This window comes from Perca fluviatilis, chromosome 21 (assembly GCF_010015445.1).
Source record: "Perca fluviatilis chromosome 21, GENO_Pfluv_1.0, whole genome shotgun sequence".
Lineage (NCBI taxonomy): Eukaryota > Metazoa > Chordata > Actinopteri > Perciformes > Percidae > Perca > Perca fluviatilis.
Window position 1 is genome coordinate 21,957,362 of NC_053132.1, and position 25,094 is coordinate 21,982,455.

The following is a 25,094-nucleotide window of genomic DNA, read 5'->3' on the forward strand; positions in this document are numbered from 1 at the left end:
GTTAGTTAGTTAGTTAGTTAGTTAGTTAGTTAGGCTTCGCTTGAAGCATCTCAGAAGAGGACTGGTTGGGCTAGGGTGTGCTTGTGTGAATTTCTTTAGTAAGCCTAGTGTCACAAAAACATGTATTCGTGTTTCTGTATCTGTCAGATGTTTGAGCGTTTGCTTGGGTACATGTATTTCTCGAAACATTTGTCAGTATTTCTCTTGCTGTGAGATAAAATAACGGAGCTCAGGCTCTTTTGTGCACCTTTTTTATTCATCCCCTGCAGACTGTTGACAAGTGTCTCCAGCGGTAGACAAAAGATGACGTGAACGAAAATGGAACATACGTAAGAGCCACGGTTTTGAAAAAAAAAAAAAAGTACACCGAAGAATAGGAGGACGGGTGTTGAAGGAGAGGGCTGTACAGGCTACGGGATGCTGAAAGGAAGGGGGTGGGTTGGGTAAGCGGCAGTCAGAGAAATCCAGAGGTCAGGTCATGGTCCGCGCAACGTACAGCTATCATCACAAAGTCGACCTCCTCAGCAAAACGTTCCAAATTCCACTAATGATTCGTCGACTTCAGACGCAGCATGAAAGCCAACTTCCTGCGTCGCCTGTGTGTGTGTGTGTTGTGTGTGTCTCTCTCTCTCTCTCTCTCTCTCTCTCTCTCTCTCTCTCTCTCTCTCTCTCTCTCCCCTGCCTGGATCATCCCTCCATCGCCCAGGCTTTTGGGTTTTATAATCATTATAACTGATGAGCTAGCAGTCAGATGACATTCATACTGTACCATTGCACACATGAGCATATCTACGCTCAGTGGGGTTGATCACTACTAGTGCACTGTTTCCCCATGGTTTACTGGGGGCGCTAACCCACTTAACTACAACATTACAGAATAATAATGGACGGATTTTGCGTCGCAGCATGGTGTGAATAGGGTTGCAAAAATTCCAGGAATTTTCAAAGTTGGAAGCTTTCCATGGGAATGAATGGGAATAAACGGGAATTAATGGGAATAAACTGGATGTTTTTAATATTGCTTGTTATAATACTGTTAGTCTATAACAGGGAACCTAAATGTAGTTAAAAAAACAAACATTTTGCAGCATAATCTTGGTTAAAACAACCTGATTTAATGCAACTTCAGTTGAATGTCCTCCCTATATTCGTCAATGGCATGCACGCACGCAGTAATCAGCATAGGCTACTACATACTGGTCAACATTTAGTTTAAAATACGGGAGTTTTTTTTTGGGGGGGGGGGGAAATAATACGTCATAACCCATTGCTATTATTAACCTATGTGTATTAATTGTGTATCCCACTAACCATAGTAAATCAAAATTGGAACGTTTCCAAAATTCCTCAGCTAAACTTTCCATGGAAAGCAATATTAAAAATATCCAGTTTATTCCCATTCATTCCCGTTAATTCCCATGAAAGTTTCCAAATTGGAATGTTTCCAAAATTCCCCAGCTAAACTTTCCATGGAAAGTTTCTGGAAATTTACTGGAACAATTCCGCCCCTTTGCAACCCTAGGTGTAATCCCATTGCAAATATCTTAATGTCTTAGAGAGCCAGGAGTATTTCCTCTCTGACAGTCATAATGGATTTGTTTCATGCAGCTCATGAAACAAAAGTTTTATTCTTAATTCGTCACATACACATAGTACAATGTAGTGAAATATAATCACTGCATTTAAGCTATAATAAGCATTAGGAGCAGTGGACAGCTATACATACCGCATCCAGGGTGAGCAAGTTGGGGTTCAGTGAGGGACACTTTGACCATGTGGCCGCAGGAGCCTGGGATTGAACTGCCAATCTTGTGGCAGTTCAAGATCCCTCTCGCCAGCCAGCCTCTGCTAATCGTAGTGGCAGGAGGTGAAGTTGAGCTGAGTCATGGATGTATTATAAGAACCTGGATGCGACGTTAATGGCCCGAGCCCCGTTCATTCCTATGAGAGTTGCTGAGTCGCCAACCGCCCGAAAAAGTTTTGAAGCTCCAAGGTTTACTTCTGGGATATGTGACCCCTCGACCACGCGCGGTGGCGTTTCTCCCACTGGCCCGGAGACTTTACATTGTGGTGACGTCACAGGTTTTCAATCTGCTTTTCTCGGCTCGAGGAAAGTTTTTCAAATAGTCCACGGATTAAAAATTCAGAATAGAAGGAGTCATATAACCGATCTTGGTTGCAGTTCGAGGTGTCCTGGCAGCAGTTTTACAGACGTCTCTGTTAAAACATAATAATATATATATATTTTAACATACTGCTGTCGAATCGGCATTCGGTATCGGCCAATACACAAGTTCAGGTATTGGTATCTGGAAGGAAAAAATGGTATCGGAACATCTTTATTAAAAAAACCCGAATTTCAAAAGTTTGGGATCGTCGTCTGTCCAGCTTTGGTTTTAGAAGGATAAATTACCGTTCTTTGGAAGCTTTTATTACACTTAGGCCTACAGCAAGGTTATGATTTGTCATCAACTCGAGTAACGTTATCTTTATTTCCCCCAAGGGGAAACACCGCGCGACAATTTTTTATAAAATAAGTATAACTTGTCGGCTACTGCCTGCACCACAAGCATTGACTTGATTGTAAATAGATTGACCATTGATTTTGTGCCTTCTCCCGTCCCACAGGGAAACCGCATTATTATTCTCTGTAGTATTGAGTATGGAAATTACGTTCTAGTGCATAATTACATGCAGACTAGTGCAATAATTACAGCTAATTATAACTTGTTTGCATTTTAGGAAATGCAGATAAGGGTGTTAAACATGAATTACCTGAGGTCCCCACATAATGCCAACCCGTGTAGCGTTTAATTGGACGAACCGACTGAAGTGGTGAGGTAACAAGCTGTTTCCGAGCCATGACTTCACGAGTGATGACTGCTCCAGTTGCTCAGAGAGAGAGAGTGAGAGAGAGTGTGTGTTCAGTAGAGCAGACAGCTCTGCAGAGTCGTGAAATTACGACTTTATGACTTTTCACAAAGGAGCGGAAACCCTGTTGTGCGTCTGCCCTATTTACGATACCGTGGCGGCAGAAATTTTATACCGTGGCAGGCCGCCACGGTATAAAATCGACATAGAGGAAACACTGTTATCTCTGCATTTTAGTTCAGTGTGGCTGTGTCGGCTGCTGGAAGGAAAGTGTGATTATTAAAGGTTGAAAACTTGTAACGACGTCTGTTTCTCTTTGCACCCTGCAGGTCTTGAGAGGACAGCCCCATTGAATGCCCAATCATAGCGTTTGTCCAAGGCTTCACCATGAACCGGAACAAGCGCGAAAAGGAGTACTACAGTATAGATGTGGGCGATTCAACGTTTATGGTTTTAAAGCGCTACCAGAACCTCAGACCCATCGGATCGGGAGCACAGGGAATCGTCTGGTGAGTCAAAGAAAAACAAAAACATCCTAATATTTGCCATAAAAATGAAGAAAAAAAAAGTGAATGCTAAACTTGTGGGGAAAAAAAACTTGTCAGACATGTTGGAGTCCCGCTAATTTTCCAAATATTGTGATATCACAAATACTAGTCAGTGTTTCATCTTAAGTCAATGTATTGCTCTTTTCACATCTTGTTATCTGACCTCTCTTTGAACTACAGGAGCAGTTTTTACTGTCACTTAACATCCAGGGTGCAAAATAACCTTTATTTTTTTGTCCACCAGTCAAACGGCTAGCGAATGTTCAAATTTTATAAGCCACTCAGTAGTTTAACAATACTTTTTTGGCTGGCCTACCAGCCGTTTGCATATTTTATCAGCATTTGGCTGGATGCCTGTGCTAATTTTGAGCCCTGCTTACATAATTTTGAAAGCAAAAACATGACTATAAATGTATTAATGCTATTTCTACAGACTTAGGACTTGCGGCTGTGTTTTGTCAGCCATGTGGATGAGGTCTGGAGTGGCTCGCGTGTCTAAAACAACCTCTAAAAATCGATATATCAGTCCAAAAGGGTAGTAACTGCAGAATCAAACGTTCCACATTGGAACTGTCGGGTGAGGGAACATCTGATGGACGCTCCGGCTGCAGCGCTCGGCCTTTGCCAGCCGTCGGCTCCGAAAGTCGACGAGATCAGATGTTACAATATAAACACAAGTTGCATACAACGCAGAAATGGATGCATAATGTAGTGTTTGTTGACCGTGCAGTTATGGCATGTGTTCCCTGTGGATTTCTGTAGACGTGAGAGGATTTAGGGAAAGGCGGGTGTTGAAATAAATTTGAATCTGAACCCCAGAATCACTCAGGTCCATGTCAGGATTAGTTCCTGTATGTAATATTATCATATCATATATATATATATATATATATATATATATATATATCAACAGTTGGACCATGATGGCACGAGGGCCGATAATCAGTCTATCCCTAACGATATTACTTGCGATTAAATAAACACATATTCAAGTCTACTCAGTTCTGCATTGCTGCGGCTTTCAGTTGAATTTAAAACCAATGAAAGGAAATCATTTCCAACTTTCTTTTATTGAACAAATTTGAACATTGAATTGAATATGAAATGCCCCACTTCAAAAAAGAATTTTAAAGTGCAGTTTTCTACTGATATTTTCTTTCAGCTAACACAAAAAGTCTCTGGGTGTCTTTTGCGATATGTCGCAGTCTTTCGCCATGTGTTTATTGCGCCTGTTGATATTGCAATGACGATAAAACTATATACTGTATTGTGCATCCCTATTAAATATCCATCACCCCAGTGATTGATTGATTGGACCATCATTATTTTTTTTTTAAATGAATGGCCAAATGGGAAGAACAAAATAATGCCGGTCCAGTTCTTGTCTCATAAGCTAAGCATGAACTCCTCTCAGTTCTTTGCTGCCATTAATCCTCTCTGGTCCTCATACCGGAGCAGGAACTGCACATCAGCATCAGTCGAGATTTCATGTTGATATGGAAGAAATTGCTGGTTATCAAAAATCCATGCTTCCCTTGCATTGGCTTTAACTTTGCAGGATCCTCAAGATTTCAATTTGTCACAGATCCAAGGGAACGGGCTGTCCAGCTGTCTCGGGTTTTTAAACAGGAACATATGCTGAGTAACCAGAAGAGTAGAAACCCGTGCACAGTGAAATCCAATCCAATACAACAACGGCGTAGTGTTGCAAGGTGTTTCTAATATTTCGGTTCCTCCTAGGACAAAGCCCCGCCGCTAACATCGGATACAAATGTTGTTTTTTAATCACGTTATTGTATTGTGATACAGTACATTTTCTGGAAACTCATTTTGGAGATAAAATAACGAGACAGGAATGTCTTTTTTTAGCCTTCAACCAATGTATATGCAACATAAGTGCAACAGTCCTATAAAATACCATAAAGCAGTCCTGCTTATTGATTGGCCCATAATGATCTAATACAACCAGACATATTAATGGGATGTATATACTGATACATACATATATATATTATATATACTGATAAATTATATATTTCTGCATATACAGTAGGCATATGAGTTGGGCAAAATATTAAACACACCCTTAAATATAGTCCAATACAGGAACACCATAAATTACAGCCATTACATTACAAAATGTGCCATAGACTTTAAAGGTCCTATGACATGGTGCTCTTTGGATGGTTTCATATAGACCTTAGTGGTCCCCTAATACTGTATCTGAAGTCTCTTTCCTGAAATTCAGTATTGGTGCAGAATTACAGCCACTAGAGCCAGTCCCACAATGAGCTTTCCTTATTATGTAACATTTCTGTGTCTGTAGCTATTGAGGAGGAGAAAGGGTGGGGGTGTGGCATTTTCATGCCATGGGACTTTTAATCAACAAACATGTTAGGTCTATGTGAAAGGGGTCACTTTAGTGCTGAACCCACAAGTAACTGTCACCTGACTCAGTGGCTCGCAACTTCACTGTCAACTTTACACTACCTGCGCAGCACTAGAAATCTTTACATTTCTGTACAATGAGTTGTCTCAGAAATAATTGACATCAACAACACAATTGTCTCTTTCAGTTAATTTTTTTTAAGTATTTATTACTTTTTGTAAACAAATTGAAAGTTTTGACTGAATTCCAGGTTAAATCTTTTGCTCTTTCATGTTTTATGTAAAGCACTTTGAATTGCCCTGTTGCTGAAATGTGCTATATAAATAAAGCTGCCTTGCCTTGCCTATATATCACCGTTACGCGACCCAGATAATGTAATAACACAAATACAAAGCGCGATCACGGAAGGCTTTCGTCATGCGGACGTGCCGACAGCGTTGTTGTCGTTACTTAGAAACGACGCACTATAGCTTTAAAGTATCTGTGTGTAAAACATATTTCCGTGGTCCTCGGATAAGTGCCACAACACGTTTACACACTTTAAAGTGCATTATGCGTTGTTTTATGTTTATGTCAGTGCATTTGATGTCAATATGTGAGGTATATGTCTGCAATGTGTTATGTCAGGGCACTGTAGTCAATTGGGCGGTATATGTGGGCACACCAAGACAAATTCCTGTCAACTGCACTGTTGAAATGGCTAATAAACTTCAACTAAAGTTTTTTTTTTTTGCTGCTGTCATCGTCCCCCACAGTTCAGCGTATGACCACAACTTGGAGAGGAACGTCGCCATCAAGAAGCTGAGCCGGCCGTTTCAGAATCAGACTCACGCCAAACGGGCCTACAGGGAGCTGGTGCTCATGAAATGCGTCAACCACAAGAACGTAAGAGCTCAACTTTCCTCTGACATTTCCTGTTCTTTTGAGCATTTCTGTTAAGTTTCCGGGGGCCGTGGCGATGCATGTTGGGTCCCGATTGGATTCGTTCACGATACGCGAGTGCCGATTTGTATTTGTCTCGCGATTTACATTCATTGCGATTTTCTTTTACCTTCTTTAACAAAAACAAAAGTTGAATAATACAGTACTAGAGATAATGTATCATCAGACATTTCTGAAAACTGTTTTCTAAGAAGAATGCACATCACGTCTGTCAGTCAGTCTGACATTTATTTCATTTGTAAAGAAGAACATAAGTGTTTTCCGCATTTTCTGCTTTCGCTGTATTTTGTATATGATGTAGTCGGCGTCAACGGTACCGTATAAACAGAAAATATTTCAGTGAATCATTGGTTAAAAGAAAAACGTTACATACGATTTTCGATTCCCCACCCCTATATGTTTCCGTATATCAATTTTACTATCAGTGATGTTGGTAGATGCTGAGCTTACTTTACTTTCCTATAGGCCTGGGTATCGCCCAATGATTTCCTGAATCGATTCGATTCACACGTTCCTGATTCGATTCCATTTTCGATTCCAGATTCTCAGAGAACTTACGCTGTAAATAGTACAAGCACAGAGCAACCCTGAAATATCTCTCTCTCTTTTTTTTTTTTATGCACCAGGTTAATATTTACATTAGGAATTTAACCCCCAAAAAGGATGTCAATTCACCACAAAGGCATATTTTCAAAAAACTATTTCGGGATTTAATTAATCGATATCGGAACACTCGCACAAAGATCAATTTTTAATTTAGGAGAATTGATTATTTTAACCCGGCCCTGCTGTCATACAGTGGCTTCCATTTAAACCCAGATGTAAGCCGGTATTCATGGGAACCAGACATATACAGTGGCTTGCATACATTTACACACCCATGGCATGGGGTTTACACACCCATGCTAAAGTTGACTAATCTGGAGATTGGCATGATTTTATTTCAGTTAGCCTAATAGCTGGTTTGATTTGCCTTGAGAGAGGATTTTATGGAAAGTAGCCCATGCCAATCTCTAGGTATGGTGAAGGGTATGTGATGATGTGGGGCTATTTTAATTCCAAAGGCCAAGGGAACTTTATCAGGATGCATAGTATCCTGCATCCATGAAATAACTGGCCTTTAAAAATCAAAATCTGCTCTATGGGAATTTAACATAGGGGTGTCTATACTTATGCCCCCTGTATTTTAAGGAAGAACATTTATTTATTTACGATACATTATTCATTCACAAAGAAAATTGGTGTCCTTAAAGGTTGGATTTTTGCCTCATTTTTTTAATTAAGGCATTAAGATCAATTTCCAAAAGATGATTTTTTTTATTCCTCTTTTTAGTCAACTTTAGCATGGGTGTGTAAATGTATGCAAGCCACTGTATATGTCTGGTTCCAATGAATACCAGGTTACATCTGGGTTTAAATGCACAACATTGTTTCCGAGTTTAAATTCGTCAGCGTGTAATGTGATGAACAAGCGTGTAGGAGCAGTGAATCTCCAATAGACGTAGTAGGGGACACTTGGCTGGAGCCCAGCTTGCCCCTGAGGAGAGCTCTGCAAAATGAAAACTAAATCGATGTGAACGTCAGTCTTGTCCTTGTGTGTGCGGTGAAATTGTGCTGCATCAGGCTGCCTTTCAAACCACCTCGTTTGATTGAGAGTTGGTCTTGCAAACAGGAATCTCATTTGATTACCACAACGCTCCTCCCTGCGGCTAACTAACTCTGCTTTTTTTCTTTTTATTTCGGCAGATAATCGGCCTATTAAATGTATTCACACCACAGAAGACACTGGAAGAATTCCAAGATGTGTGAGTATTACTAATCCCAAATAACATCTGCTCGCTGCAGGTTTGTAAAATCAATGCAGGACGTGGCATGCCGGGGGCTTAGATTACCTTTTCTGACTTTTAGGGGATTGTGCAGCGTAGCTGGATCTGTGGTTAGTGTGTTAACCTGCCTTACTACAAGCACAAGGAGATTTATTTCAAGGAATACACATAATTATGATTGCTCTGTGGAATGCTTTCTACAAACTAGATTCAGGTGGTAGATTAACAGGTGGACATGTTTCATCTTGAAATAACTGTAAACACCGACTTAAGTCACAATGAAATGAAAAAAATGGCCATATTTGATATCAAGCGTCCATTAAGACAAAAACATCTGGTATCATGACACACACATCTTCAACATGCAAACGACCACATAATGCCTTCTGGTGGAGTGCAGCTTCTGCTTTCCGTCCCAAGTTTTATTCCTTTTGTGATCTCCGACTTTCGTAAATTTGGGTGGACACTGCCATTTGATAAGAAGAACATTGGGGTTATATATTTGGCAGCGTCCCGAAGTCGACAAGACTGGGAACTGGCTGTGGAATCGCAGAGAGGGGAGTACTAAACTGAGACGTGGGGGGAAGTGATGGTTTCACGGAGTATGACGGGAACAAACATGATTAATGCCATCCTCTAGAAGCTGTGCGTGTGTAAGTGCGTGCGTGTGTTTGTCAGAGAGCTTGTGTGTGTGTGTCTGCAGCGCTGTGTCTGCCTGATTGGAGCTAAAAAGGAAAAACTGGCCAAATCCTAGCCAGAGGGCTGCGAGGCAGACACGCAGTTAGAGGACGGAGGAGAACACTGCACTCGGCTGTGTGTTTGCATACCTGAAAGCATACTTGTATTACAGCGTGCATGACAGTGCAATATCTGTCTCAGCATATACATACCGTATGTGTGCCTACACTCGTGCTTGCACAAAAACACTTGGCAGGGTGTTATACGCATTTTCAGATTCCTACATAAAGAATGAAAACACAATGGATTTATAGAAATGTCATCCAAGCATAAGTTCTACTTTTCATGTTGCAGAGCTGGACGCTCTGTTACCAAGATGCATCTTTTGTGTAGAACAATCTGTCAGGAGGTCCTTCCTCCGTGTAGGAGGATTGTCGCGAATGATGATGTAACAGCTGCCAGACAACATGACCCCGTCACTGTTTTGAGAAGGAGAACCATTACTGTCACTTCCTAAATGCCATTTAAAAACCAGTGCTGCGTGGATGAGGGAATAAGAGATCAAAATGTAGCTTTGCGCTTGTTTTTGCTAGTAGTTAATATAGTTATGTCTTAATGACATTTCATGTTGATGGTTTTCATTAAACTTAAAGGATTGTGAAGATCCAGGACTTAGCCAAAACATGTGAACATTGACAACTTCGCAGTCCCTCCCCCCTTTCCGCTAAAGCCCAAACTGTCTCCTAAGCCCCTCCCCCCACAAGGGAGAATTAATCCCCCCCCCTCCCCCGGCCCTGATTGGTGCATCTGAACAGGGAGCTGTGGATTTTTGCAAATCGCACTGCAGGCTGTAGGTGGTGCTAGAGGAGCCAGAATTTTTTTTTAAAGGTCCCATGGCATGAAAATGTCACTTTATGAGTTTTTTTTTTAACATTAATATGCATTCCCCCAGCCTGCATACACACCTACCCACTGATCCATGCTTTCACACGGATATTAACAGTCACAAGTACAAAATCACCCTCACTAGATAAAGAAAAAGACTTATGTAGGAAGAGTATGCTGTTTTTATTGCTAACATTAATTCTGGCTTTTTATGTGGAGTCTTAAAGGTTATAGTTTACTTAAAGGTCCCATGGCATGAAAATGTCACTTGATGAGTTTTTTTTAACATTAATATGAGTTCCCCCAGCCTGCCTATGGTCCCCCAGTGGCTAGAAATGGTGATAGGTGTAAACCGAGCCCTGGGTATCCTGCTCTGCCTTTGAGAAAATGAAAGCTCAGATGGGCCGATCTGGAATCTTGCTCCTTATGAGGTCATAAGGAGAAAGGTTACCTCCCCTTTCTCTGCTTTGCCCTCCCAGAGAATTTGGCCCACCCATGAGAGTGAGAGACATCATGTCTTTCAAACGAGCAAAGTGGCAGTTGGTCAAGGCCACAACCCCACCCTCCACCTTGCCCCCCCTCTCCTCCTCAATAGCTACAGACACAGAAATGGCACATCCTAAGGAAAGCTCATTGTGGGACTGGCTCTAGTGGCTGTAATTCTGCACCAAGGCTGAATTTCGGGAAAGAGACTTCAGATACAGTATTAGGGGACCACTAAGGTCTATATAAAAGCATCCAAAGAGCACCATGTCATGGGACCTTTAAATTACCTGCTTCATGTAGTTCTACTGGAACATAGGGTCAATTTGCACTTACGATACCAAGACACATCCCTCGTGTGTGTAAACATACTTGGCAATAAAGCTTTTCTGATTCTGATTCTGATTCTGATTTCAGCAAATATGACAGAAAGTTAGTTTTATAAGGCTTACCTACTGCACCTTTTAAGCCCATCCACAGTTTAAGGGGATACTTTGCCAATATTCAACCAACTTTGTACCATAGTAATGATGGTAGTAACTTACCAGAGCTCCCTGCTCACAGGCCAGCAGGAAAACCTCCAAATGAGTCGTTTGATGCAAAAAGCATCATTTGGTGGGTTGCTGTTGCTTGAACTACAGATTGTACTTTCGCCCCTCTCTCTCTTTCTCAAACTCAGAGCGATCTCAGAAAAAGCTGTAAAGCTAGGCAGCGCTGATCTAATATACATGTAAACCAAGATTCGGTTACTGTATTGCCCATTTCTCGCCTAAAATGTTTATAGAAACGTATATTACTGCACTGTTTGGCTAAAATATGTTAGTTTGTGAACAGGAAGTGGGCGTCTTACAGTTCCCTGTATTGCAAAAACGCAGGCTGAAAAATCTGTAACTGAAACTGTAAAACTAGGCAGCTCCGTTCAAACAGAAACCAAGATTCGGTTACTGCTTTGCCCATTTCTCTTTCTAAAGTGTTTTCAGAAACCGGTTAACAATATTGGTGATTACCAACAGGCCGCCATTCTGTGTCAATACAGACACAGCTCGACGAGCTTGCGTCCCGTCACACACCCCAGTGGGAGTGTTTTAATGGGCCGGTGTGGCGCAGTGCATTCTGGTAGTTGATGGTTTTCTACCTTTGGAGCAGAGGGAATATCACAGCTAATTTTCCTCTGTTTTCTCGGGTCATGTGGCACAATTTTCAAAAAATGTTTGCGCCATTCTACTGCACAGATTGCACGGTTTTAAGAAAAGGCCTTCTTTCCAGCGGTAAAATAGATTAATTAAAAATATTAGTAAAATGTCCAAACATTATTAGTAAAATAGCCACAGTTTATTTTGAAAATATGAAAAGCAATGTCAAATGTTGGAAAAAATCTTAGTAAAATGTCCCTCTTACATTACATTTTTATTATGTTTAAATAGTATCACATTGTCACATAAGTCATAAAAATGTGCTACAACTATTGTTTAATGGTTAATGTAAAATATCTGGTGAAGCCAACATATATGTGTATGCGAGCTGGTGTTTGGTGTTTTTACCCCCCAATGTGGTCTTCCAGGCAGCGCTGCATGAAAGGCACTAGGCTTAGGCTAGGCAAGGGTTAGGGTTAGGTGCCTCAAAGTCGGCGGTCGCAGCGCTACCTTGAAGTCGACGGTGGGGGCTTAAAACACCATCGAGCACACGAGATTCTCTGTGTGTGTATGTCCGCCTGCCTGCCTGCCTGTCTGTGTGCGTCTCTGCAGGATTACTTTACCCTCTGTGTTTTCCCTGCAGGTATATAGTGATGGAGCTGATGGATGCCAACCTCTGCCAGGTGATCCAGATGGAGCTGGACCACGAGAGGCTGTCCTACCTGCTCTACCAGATGCTGTGTGGCATCAAACACCTGCACTCTGCCGGCATCATACACAGGGTGAGGCTCGCTCATATACACGTACACGTGTGAAACGGGTTCGCATGTATCGGCTCCAGGTAGTCGGTCCGCATGTTATATCGTAAGCACACGTGTGCGAGCTCACGCTGATCCACAGTCGTAAGTTAACATTTCAGGATTCAGCAACCTCGGGGTCTGTCGGCATCGGAAATTTAGAGGAGTCCGCAGATAAAAAGTCCGCCAACACTAGTCTCGCTTTGCCAGACCCTCCTCCACAGCGCCGCGGAGGAGGGTCTGGCGAGTCAACAGCATTCCTGGATGGGAGGGAAAAACGTGCTCTGGTTCATTGGCATTTCTTTAAACCAATCGCAATCATCGTGGGCGGCGCTAAGCTCCGCACGGCGCCGCCGCAAAATAGCCGCGGGGAAGGAACTTGTTTTGGTGGAACGTGTGTACGTTCGAAAGTTGTTTTCGCCGAGCGAGATGTGACGCGCAGGTTGCCGTAAAACGCGCACATACTGTACGTACACACACAGGTGCTTCTTCAAACAACAGAACACAGAACAGAACACACACATGCACACACGCACCAGCAGAAATATACAAAGGATCCCTTTGTATGCGCACACACAGATAGTCAAAAACACACACACACACTCTGTCAAACACCCTGAGTAAAAGACGCAGCAGTAGATTAGCCGAGCTCCTCCTGCTCTGCCAGCCAGAACTAATTGAGCCAGAGGCGGAGCAAACCAGCCTGGCTCGCATCAGCACGCACAGCTTTCACGAGGTGAACAGATGCAATATGAGTCATGGATCGCCAATCACTCAGCTCCCTTGTTCTCGTGGGCTTTGTCTCTATGATGAGAGCTCCTTTAGTCCCTTTCAAGATGATCAGAGTTGCCAAGCAGCCCCTCTGGAATACATTTTCCTGTGCGTTTGTTGTGAATCCCACTTGGTCTTCTTGGTAAGACATTGATCTTGAGTGTTTAATGTCCAGAGGTGTCAAGTAACGAAGTACAAATACTTTGTTACCTTACTTAAGTAGAAATTTTGGGTATCTATACTTTACTGGAGTAATTATTTTACAGCAGACTTTTTACTTCTACTCCTTAACATTTTCACGCAATTATCTGTACTTTCTACTCCTTACATTTAAAAAAAAAAATAGCCTCGTTACTCCTATTTCATTCCGGCTTGTCATCGTTCAAAAAACCCCACAAAAACAACCAAAAACCTATCCAGATAAATCGCGCCATCCGGAGAGAGTGAATTTGATTGTGGTTGGATGAGAAGTATAAACATATAAGCTACCATTCCGACACCCTGTTGGTTTGTACGCGATCCATCGCACCTGCACAGACCCGGTGCTAATACGGCACCGGTGCCTTAACGACCGTTATCCACCGGACCGAATAGCAACGCGGATTTCGGTGCCTTATTTAGGTGCCACCTGATCATTCTCTCTGATGCTCCGAAAACGGACGTTAGAGGGAACTGAAACATCGCCGCACGGGACGCTAGTTAACACTATACTCGACAGCAGGTAACGTTAGCATACCGTTAGCTAGCAGCTGGATTAAACACGGTTAAAATGCTGAGAGCTAAACGGTGTAAAAGTGTGTCTGTATTTCACTGGAGAGGATTCTAACACCAGCCTGTAGCTGCCGTTGTCTGAAAAACACAGAGGAGATGTGTCACCTTTTTCAGCCCTTCTAAGTTTGCAGGTATGATTTTAATATAACATTATTATAGTCATTATGGCCTTTAGAAAAACGTTTTTTTGTGGAGGTGGGGTAGTGCACTATTAGGCCCCTGTGGGGCGGGCTAAGCTTTTGTCCTTTTAATGGCATTTTTTCCTCCTTACATTAATTTAACTTTCATACTTTAAGTAGTTTTGAAACCAGTACTTTTACACTTTTACTTGAGTAAAAAGCTTGAGTTGGTACTTCACCTTCTATAGAAGTCTTTTCAAACCCTAGTATCTATACTTCTACTTGAGTAATGAATGGGAATACTTTTGACACCTCTGTTAAGGTCAGGATAGCTCATTGTTCAGGGTAAGGGTAGTCTGGCATTGCCAGACCCTCCTCCACAGCGCTGCGGAGGAGGGTCTGGCTAGTCCACACAGCATTCCGGGATGGGATTAAAACGTGCTCTGGTTAATTGGCATTTCTTTAAACCAATTACAATCGTCATGTGCGGCGCCAAACGCTAGTCTAGCTAGCTGTCTGGATTTACCCTGCAGAGATCTGAGGAGCAGTTAACCATAGTCCTCAGAAATCCACCGGAGTTTAAAGTGCCAACACGAAGGAAGTGGAAGGTAACGGTCATCCGGCTGTAAAGAGTGACATCCGGCGAAATGTCATTGTCAAGAAGTGAGGACTTTCTACCTGCAATGCATTTAAGATTTCCTGTAGTTAGCGTGGTATTGTTTGCTAGTGAGCTACCCCCCCCTGGGCATTTTTGGGCACTTTGATGGCAGGTGTAATAGTAGTGCATAATTCACCCAATTCAAGAAGTGATCATCATAAAGCCAAAAAGTAATTGCTATGAAATTACAGATGAAGAGTCCAATTTTGTTGCTCGATGTCAATCATGCTGAATACCAGCCAGTCCACCCGAATGGTTGGCTAATGATTTGTTGTAATAAATCGACTGGCAGATGGCCATCAGTAAATCATAGCCCCGCCGGGCACAAAGTCTTGTTATGACATGGGTACAGTGCCACTTTAGTTTGTCAGGATAACCTCCAGAATTTGGGGAAACACTCAATCTGCAAGTCAAACTACTTCAAAAGCTCCTTGTTTTTTTTCTTATCATTCAGCAGGAGCGTTATGACCCATTCGAAAGGAGACTATCGGAGTCCTAGCTCAGCGCGTGTTGTATTTCTTGGTGGTCTTCCTGTAAGTGTCAGCCAAATGGCATGACGCCTTTCTGAATATAATGCAGCAAAGATATGATAACACTGAGCTCAGGGAATGGTTAAATAAGGATAGAAAAAAGAATGAATTATGGTTTCTCCTGGAAGAAAACAAACACCAGTATCCAAGCCCCACAACACCAACTCCCGTCTTTCCCATATATAGAATTTATTTGGAGAATTTTATTTTCCCCCCACCCACACACACAAAAAAAAATACTTTTTCCGTGTTGTATTTGTTATTCCTTTTATATCTCTGGTGCATTGTGCCAAAATGGAAGAATGATATTCCTAACCAAAAGAAAGATTAAAAAAAATAACGTGTGTTTTGATAACTCTGCAAACCCTTGGTGTTCTCTCAATGAGCTTCATGAGGTAGTCACCTGAAATGGTTTTCACTTCACAGGTGTGCCTTGTCAGGGTTAATTAGTGGAATTTTTTCCCTTATTAATAAAAAAAGCAAAGGGTGGCTACTTTTGAAGAATCTAAAATATAAGACATGTTTTCACTTAGTTCACACTTTTTTGTTAAGTACATAATTCCATATGTGTTCATTCATAGTTTTGATGCCTTCAGTGAGAATCTACAATGTAAATAGTCATGAAAATAAAAAGGAAAGGCATTGAATGAAAAGGTGTGTCCAAACTTTTGGCCTGTACTGTAGATCTTGGCGTTTCCGACCGCACTTGAAGGCAGCCTCATTTCATGGAGGAAGAGAGAAAGAAAAGGGACTAGATCGACTGTTCTTTGTTGTTTGGCAACCCGTCAGCTGTTCCGCAAACTCCCGGGCAGTTCGGCGCTTGTGTTTGGTGTTTTAAAACTTGTGGCAGCGATAGAAGCAGCGATGTTTCCTGTTTCCTGTACGGGATTCTCACACCGCTTCAAAACCCTGATCGCCGGTTACATGATTGGCCCCCGCAGCGTGATGTCGGGTTGTGTTTGTCCAAAAGTTGAGTTGGTCTTTTCGACCGCAGGCTGCTGTGTTTATTTCCGTCATTTTAGTCTAGTTTCAGTCAAAAGAGAACTCAAGGTATCTTAGTCAAGTTTTAGTCGACTAAAAGTCTCGCCGTTTTAGTCAAAACATTTTAGTCTTTTTTTAAATAAATTATTTCTGATAACCATTTCAGTCAAATAGTTATACAAATAAATACATTATATAAAGTTATAGAAATATTGAGCCTCTTCATTATCTCACCAGTAAATTCCTGTTAAACGAAAAAAACAACCACTGCAGGGGGAAAAGGATATTTTACAATAAAATAAATGCAGCACGAAACTGGCGAGGCGTATTTCAAGTGAACGCAACATATGTGTTGTTTTTCAGACAACGGCAGCTCCAGACTGTCGTACGTCTCGTGTTGGAATCCTACACAGTGAAATAGAGACAAACTTTTACACCGTTTAGCTGTCAGCATTAAACTGCTAGCTAACGGTATGCTAACGTTACCTGCTGCCAAGTGTAGTGTTAACTAGCGCCCCGTGCAGCGATGTTTCGGTTGACTCTAACGTCCGTTTAGGAGCATCATAGAGAAGCGCAGGCATTTAAGTGGCACCAAAATCTGCGTTGCTATTCGGTCCGGTAGATAACCGTCGTTAAGGCGCCTGGGTCTCTGTAGCTGAATATTCTATCGCATGATGAAAAAGTAGAGGCGATTGTAGACGAAAATGAAGAGAGATTTTATCTTACTTTTTATTTTATGCAAAACATTTTAGTCTCGTCTTTTTTCGTCAACAATAATGCATGTTAATTTAGTCTTAGTCAGCGTTTTTGGACAGTGGCGCAGTCTCGTCATCGTCTCGTCTTAGTCATGGAAAAAAAGGTCGTTAACGAACATATTTAGTCTCGTCTCGTCTGACGAAATTAACACTAGTCTGTCCGGACAACAACCCCCAATGTGTGCATTATGTCGGGAGGATGATTTCAAAGGCAACCGCGACTACATTGTGCGCCTGCCCTATTTTATACCGTGGCGGCAGACATTTTGCCGTCGCGGGCCGCCACTGTTCTAGCTGCTCTGTTATTTGCCTTTACCCGCTTAGTCATTGTATCCACATTATTGACGATTATTTAGCAAAACTGTCGTTGTGTTAATATTTTTGTGAGAGCACCAATAGTCGACCCTACAATACTGTCGCAACATCGACATCAATGTATTTAGTAAAAAAATAAATGCCGTGAATGCGGGCTAACTCTCTCGGCGCTGCGTTTTCTGTACAGGACCTGAAGCCCAGCAACATCGTGGTGAAGTCCGACTGCACACTGAAGATCCTGGACTTTGGCCTGGCCCGGACAGCCGCCACTGGCCTCCTCATGACGCCCTACGTGGTCACCCGCTACTACCGCGCCCCTGAGGTCATCCTGGGCATGGGCTACCAGGCCAACGGTGAGTGGAGAAAAGGCAGCTTTTTTTTTTGACAGCGATTGGCCAATAAGGAGCTCCTGAGCGGCTGCCTGGCCTGCTGCATGGACATGCTCCACCCCACCCACCCCCCACTGGGATGTGTTTCGACAGAACCTCCCAAACACACACACACACACACTCCCACACACACACTCTTCCTCTTTTCCTGTTAATGTCACACTCTCTGGGGGAGAGGTGGCATGTTGGGCATTGGTGCTTTGTGGGAAACTTCCTGTCCGGGGGACTCCAGTTCCCAGCAGTGCTTTAGCATGCATTTGATGTTTTATTAAGAGGTTGCCTGTCCTGAGCTGCATACAGGCTGGCTTAAAAAAAAAAAAAACGCCAGTATGAATACGGGCACTTGTGCATGCTTCAGTCGTTTCACTGAGTGCTCCTGCTTGGAACGTATCACAGTTTCTGCAAGGTCGGCCATAAAGGAATAGTTCAACATTTGGAGAAATATGCTTATTTGCCATGTGTTGGACGATTGATACCACTCTCATATCTCTTCGTTAGACTCTACAAACCAGCACCTCCCTCTGGCTCAATAACGAACACGTTATATCTTGTTTCTTTAATCCGAACAAAATAAAACCAAAGTTGTGGTTTTGCTGGGGGGTTATGTGGTGGAGGACTCCAGGAAATATACTGTAACATGCGAGGCTACATCTACACTTTGGTTTACAAACAAATATGTTGTGCTGTGTTTGTGGCGTGCATCCACAATACTCCGGCAACCACAATACTCTGGCTTTTTCCGAGGCCCGGAAACCGAGCTATTTGGCAACACTGTTTTAATTTTAGAACTCTGGGGTTGCTTCGTAGTCTGGACGGGCAGAAACGGAGACCTTTTGGAAACGGCGATGCGCGTCAGTCAGTCATATCGGTTAGGTGGGCTTACATACCTTTTCAGCAGCAAATGAATCGGCGGTCTTGCGTTTGGCCAGTGTTGTTCTCTCTCCAAAGTATTTTCTGTATTTTCAACTTATACATCCATGATTTTCAATCGCGGAGTAACACAGACACTCTGCTTTCTGTTTACAACGGCACACATTTTTTGGACAGAGCCATGCTAGCTGTTTATTCCTGTTGCCCGGCTTTATGCTAAGCTAAGCCAACTGTCTCCCGGTTCTAGCTTCTTATTTAACATACAGACAAGACAGTCCCTCCAGAAAAACGCGATTATGCAATCGCATAATTCAATAATATAATAATAATAATAATAATAATAATAATAATAATCAGGCAAAGTCCGCATATTTATGCGGGGGCCGCATTTTTTCAACTACGCCGCACTTTCGCCGCATGAATTGCAGATTTCCGTGCAAAAAAAGTCACACATATATCTTAGCAGAAAGTTGAACACAAGAGCAGCCATTTTCCCGTTACCATGGGAATGTTATGAAGTGACGTAATTATGCGACGTGAACATCATAGAAAAGCAGGGTGTTGGGGGAATCACTTTTTTCTCTCTTTTTCATCAAACTGCAGTTTTTTGCAAGTTCCCGCAATTTTTGCAAGTTCCCGCAATTTCATCGCATAAAATTGCATAAATATCCCGTATATTCCATCGCATTTTTTAAGAAAACGTGCCGCATAATCAAGGATTTTTGCCCGCAACAATCACAAAAAAACTCCGCATTTTTCTGGAAGGACTGACAAGAGAGTGGTATCAAGCTTTCCATCTAATTCTCGGCAAAGGAGCTGACAAGTGTATTTCCCAAAATGTTTTGGGGGGAAAAACATTTTTTGGATAAAGATGGGACTGGGGCTCCAGTAGCCCAGCAGAGAGTTAAACCTTTAGGTATAACATCCGATGCATAATAGTGAGTTAGCAAATCTCGCTTTTTTGATTTTTGATTTAGAGAGAACTCTGAGAATAAAATGTTCCCTTTTGCACAGACGTCATGACGTTGATACATAGTAATAATGTAGCAAAGAGATGGCAATACTCAGGAGAATCTTGTTAATGCTAATACTCTCTCAAGCAAAAACCTTTTTTATTTTTATTTTTTTTCCTGCTGACTTGTTGCATTTCTTTGCTTATTCTCTTCTCCCTCCTTTTAATGCTGCACACATGTAGTGGATATTTGGGCTGTGGGCTGCATTATGGCAGAAATGGTTCGCCACAAAATCCTTTTTCCAGGAAGGGATTGTATCCTTGAGCTGCTTGCAGCGGTGTTCAAAACTCAGCACACAAAAAAAACAACAAAAAAAAAAAACATCCTTCGTCTCTTCAAACCATTTTCTTTTTCATCAAACGGATCGCACGGAGATCATATCCTGTGAGCAACGACAGAGATTCTATTTCTCAGATATGCCTGACACCTCGACTTGCAACCACCCACCTGCTCTTCCTACAGATACACACACACACACACACACACACACACACACACACACACACACACACACACACACACACACACACACACACACACACACACACACGCTCTCACACGACTCGTCCCTCCTTCCCTTCCTCCCTCCTTCCACTCCCCACTCACCTCAAGCACCATGGCAGTCACCTGAAGAACCCGAAATAGAATTGAATAGCTTGCTCTTCCATAGCCTGGAACTAAACTGCATTAAAATACCCTCGTCTATCCTCAAACTGCTTCCCATATGTCTTTGTCGATGCCATAGCAGCAAGTCGCACAGAACAGTAAATTGTCTGGTTGTGCTCCACAACACAGTACTGAATAAATTGTTGTTCTGTTAGGGAAATATTTGTGAGACTCAGTATCTGCAGTGCACATGTGGGAGTGACTTAAAAATGAATAGCTTAAACAAAATGATTACTTCTGGCCTTATGGATCAGAATATTTCAGTTTTAACGCAATGAATGAATAGCATTGAGGACCCTGAGGGTGTTTAAAAATGCATTTCTGCAACAAACAAACAAAAGATTTTCAGAAGACCTTGACAGTCAGTGTCTCACTTTAAACGCTTATGATTCAGTGAACCTGAAGAAGAAATGATCTTGAGCACATGTTGTTCGACGTTATTAACAGGTTATGCAAGAAAAGAAAGAAAATGCTGAAAAAAAATAATGAGTCGTGATTTTGATTTTAGCTTTGTGGGACGCTGACCCAGGTTTGAGAGTGCGCTCAACTGCATGCAACTCATTTTTGTCATGTATCACACACATCACTTGGCACCACATCATTTTTCTTTTCATGTTATTTTACCCCCTTCTATATTTTTAGGTTTGTTTTCAGTCCTGCATGCTAATTTGGTGGTTGTCATTTCATTTTTCAGTTGATGTCTGGTCTGTTGGATGCATCATGGCGGAAATGGTCCGGGGTAGTGTGTTGTTTCCAGGCACTGATCGTATCCTTAAGTCGAACCTCCATCCAAACCCCCCCCCCCCTTCCCCCCAAAATGCCATCTTGTCTATCATCCTCTTGTCTGACATCTTGTTCATGTCTTTCCACTCAGTGGGGGGGGAACCTACCAAGCCACTGCCTGTTTTAATGAGTGATTTAATGAGTCATCGTATTCAGCGTCGACGCTCCTTTCTCCCAGTGGCTGAGTTGAAGGGGAATGGACCTTTTCTTTTTTTACACAGCAGACATTTTGACTTGTCGTAGTAGGAGAAGCACAGCTGAAATTGATAACCTTAACTAGGGCTGGGCGATATGCAGAAAATCGGATATCACGATGTTCTTGACCAAATGCCTCGATACCGATATTGCGGCGATATTCTAGGGTTGAGAATTGGGGCTTTAACAAAATATCTTCACACTTTTAGATTTTAGATAGATAATCATCAGTAATGTGGATATAATGTCTAAGTGGGGTAAAGGCAAATAATAGAACAGCTACAACAGTCTGGTAAGTTCAGAAAAGTACATCACTTTACTGCAATGCAGCCTTTAAAACCAGGAAGCGACAACACTTATCTCATGTCACGATATGATGATATCCAAAATCTAAGACGATATCTAGTCTCATATCACGATATTGATATAATATTGATATATTGCCCAGCCCTAACCTTAACGATGGCTCAATTCCATCAAGTGTCCCAGTAAGCTATTTCAGTGAGTCAGCATGCACAATACCAGGGTCTCTCCTAAGTGGAATGCAGCCATCATTAATGGGTTTGAATACACCTGTGCTTTTCCTACTATCACATGTCACCATGTCTGCACTGGTAAAGCACATGTGTAATCACTAACCCTAATGAACGAGCACCATGCCTGGGTTAATTAATTACACCTGTGGTTTCTCTGCTTCACCATGTAAAAACTTTGTCATGAAAATGGTCTATTCTGCAATTTTATCCTCCTTTTATTTGTACATGAATGAACACAATGTGAGTATATATTTTAACATTATGTGGGTGCTTTATTCTGCAGTTGTAGTTGGTTGTTTAGTTGCATGTTCTGCGAAAAACTAAGCCGACTTCTTTTGTTGTTCCTACTTGGTTCTGAGTTAATTAGCGTAGAGTACGCTGCATGGATGCTATATTTGTGTTTCTCAACATGGTCAGTCGGCTGGAGCGGCTTTGTCGTGTGTATTCATATTTTTTACATTTAGTGCGCTATCAAAGAATTTCTAATAAGGGAAGAAGTTCCACTCTCAGAATACTTCTGGCTTCTGAGCTGGTTGCAGTTCCACTCTGGGACCACTATAGGGCGCTCACGGGCGAGTGCAGAATGAATGGGGCTCTATGGAGCTATACCCCTCAAAATCCACTTTTCTCAGGATATCATTTTTGTCTAGTAATTTGAATGTTGCATTCAAAAGGGGAGGCAAAGAAAATACACACTGCTGGGTGTTAGATTTTTTTTAAAGTGGCTCTTTTGTTCTAAAAAGCCTTTTAAAATATCAATGACGTCATACACATATACGGCCGGAGATACTGCTTTACGGCGAGCTCTGAGTCGCTTCCTTTGTTCTCTCGAGGCATTGACAGCACAGCTGACAGGTTAGGCTCTCCTTGTTAATACACGTGCTAGAAAGAGGTTTGCTAATCTTTTAAAGACCACGCCGTTCTTAGAGTAATTTAACTTACTAACATAACACTGTCCCGTTTCAGGTTTTTAGAAAGCTTAGCCTAATTAAAATAACTCTGGGAAAATACTGTCTGAACAAAACTAATTGAAACGGAGGCTAGCTTGAAATAGTAGCAGGTCTCTAAATTAACCCTGTTAGCCGTTTACTAATCATTTACTAATCCTGTTTTCTGGCGCGTTTGTGACGTTGAATGTGACACACTAGAAAGAAAACCAGAAAGGCATTCTCGTCTACTGGCATAGGAAAGGAGTCATTGCCTATTGCCTATTTGTAGTATAGTAAAATGAAAATACGTGGAAAAGGGCTATTAAAGATATACATTAGCTGTGTTTCTATTCAATTGTTAAGCAAACCTTTGGAATGTCGCAAAGAAGAATTGTGATTAGGTGCGTTTCCATCAACTGGCAGCTATAATTGATACAGTCCCGCTTTCGGTATGACCAATATACTTGCCTCTCTCCATGAAGGTGGTATTTCCCTTCTGACAGGACCCAATTTAATGGATCTATTGCTTTTCAAACCAGGCAAAACACCCGCACACAGAGTAAATCAGAGCTCTGGAACCAGGCTTTTCCTCCTGGTTGTTCATTCAGTGTTAAAGGTCCCATGGCATGAAAATGTCACTTTGAGGTTTTTTTTTAACATTAATGAGTTCCCCCTAGCCTGCCTGTGGTCCCCCAGTGGCTAGAAATGGCGATCGGTGTAGGGTATCCTGCTCTGCCTTTTGAGAAAATGAAAGCTCAGATGGGCCAATCTGGAATCTTCCCTTTATGATGTCATAAGGAGAAAGGTTACCTCCCCTTTCTGCTTTGCCCGCCCAGAGAATTTGGCCCACCCATGAGAAAGAGAGAGACATCATGGCTTGCAAACGAGTGAAGCATGGCAGTTGGTCAAGGCCACACCCCCACCCTCCACCTTGCCCCCCCTCTCTCCTCCTCAATAGCATTTAAAGCTACAGACACAGAAATGGCACATCCTAAGGAAAGCTCATTGTGGGACTGGCTCTAGTGGCTGTAATTCTGCACCAAGGCTGAATTTCGGGAAAGAGACTCCAGATACAGTATTAGGGGACCACTAAGGCCTATATAAAAGCATCCAAAAAGCAGCATGTCATGGGACCTTTAAGGATGTGTAAAGATGTGAACAAGGCATGTCTGCGTGCATGCGTGCATAAGAAAAAGAGTTGCATACATGTTTCCAGGTGGGCATCACCTGTCTCACCTAACATAGTTCATGGTGTGTGTACCCCACTCCATTCATCCAGACTCATTTCCACAGGTTTGATTGGAATTTAAATCTGTTATGACCTTTTCTTCATAAGAAAAACTACCAATACTAAACAGCCTTTCACCAAACCTTCTGAATATATACAGTTGCATTTACAAAACTATTTTAGGAACAAATCCAAGCTAGAACAACTCGGTACAGATGTAGAAGCTCCAGAAACTCTTTTATTATTCATTAGTTGTGCAGAATCAGATGCATTGAAAAAATATCACAAACTTTGGGGAAAAAAAGGAAAATCCCGCACTCTGCTCTTGCTTAAAGCACCACCATTTATTAAAGAAAACGTTTCGGTCCCTCTGGACCTTCATCAAGAGTATTTTCCTATTCTATTACTATTGATGAAGGTCCAGAGGGAACGAAACATTACTTTTCTTTAATCAATTGTGATGCTATTAAGTAGAGCTGGGCGATATGCAGAAAGAAAAAAAAAAAAAATCTCACGCTATATTTGACCAAATACATCAATGTCGATATTGTAGGGTTGACTATTGGTGCTTTCACAACATATTAACACAATGAGATTTTTAATAAATAATGTGGATATAAAGACTAAGTGGGTAAAGGCAAATAATAGAACAGCTGGAACAGTCTGGTAGGTTCAGAAAAGGACATCACTTTACTGTAATGTAGCCTTTAAAACCAGGAATAGACAACACTTATCATATTAACATATTGATCTATCGAAGATCTAAGACGATATCTAGCCATATATATATCGATATAAGCCGTAATTCACACAGTCTGCGGCTGTCAGACGGTCTAGCATTTGTGTCATTACCATATCCAAAATGTAAGACTATATCCATCGTCATATATCGATGTCGATATGATATCTCTATGTTGCCCAGCCCTAGCTATAAGCAAGAGCAGAGTGCGGGAGTTTCCTTTTTTTCCCCATGCTTTCATCCGTTCAAAATGACCCACCCCACCTTTGGAATGGCCAGTCCGTTTGTCCAAGC

The 25,094-nt window shown here is 41.9% G+C and overlaps 1 protein-coding gene across 4 annotated transcripts in view; it reads left to right on the plus strand.

Moving 5' to 3' along the window:
* Positions 1-25,094, plus strand: part of mapk8b (mitogen-activated protein kinase 8b) — a 44,226-nt gene that overhangs the window by 6,486 nt on the left and 12,646 nt on the right. For 2 of the 4 annotated variants that reach the window (XM_039787635.1, XM_039787633.1), the window contains exons 2-7: positions 3,201-3,380; positions 6,564-6,693; positions 8,497-8,555; positions 12,399-12,537; positions 17,640-17,805; positions 19,907-19,978. In XM_039787635.1, coding sequence (XP_039643569.1) covers positions 3,259-3,380; positions 6,564-6,693; positions 8,497-8,555; positions 12,399-12,537; positions 17,640-17,805; positions 19,907-19,978 — 688 coding nt within the window. In that variant the 5' untranslated portion in view covers positions 3,201-3,258. Of the gene's footprint in view, positions 1-3,200; positions 3,381-6,563; positions 6,694-8,496; positions 8,556-12,398; positions 12,538-17,639; positions 17,806-19,906; positions 19,979-21,084; positions 21,157-25,094 lie in introns of all 4 variants that reach the window. The other 2 variants (XM_039787636.1, XM_039787632.1) reach the window with 1 other exon arrangement.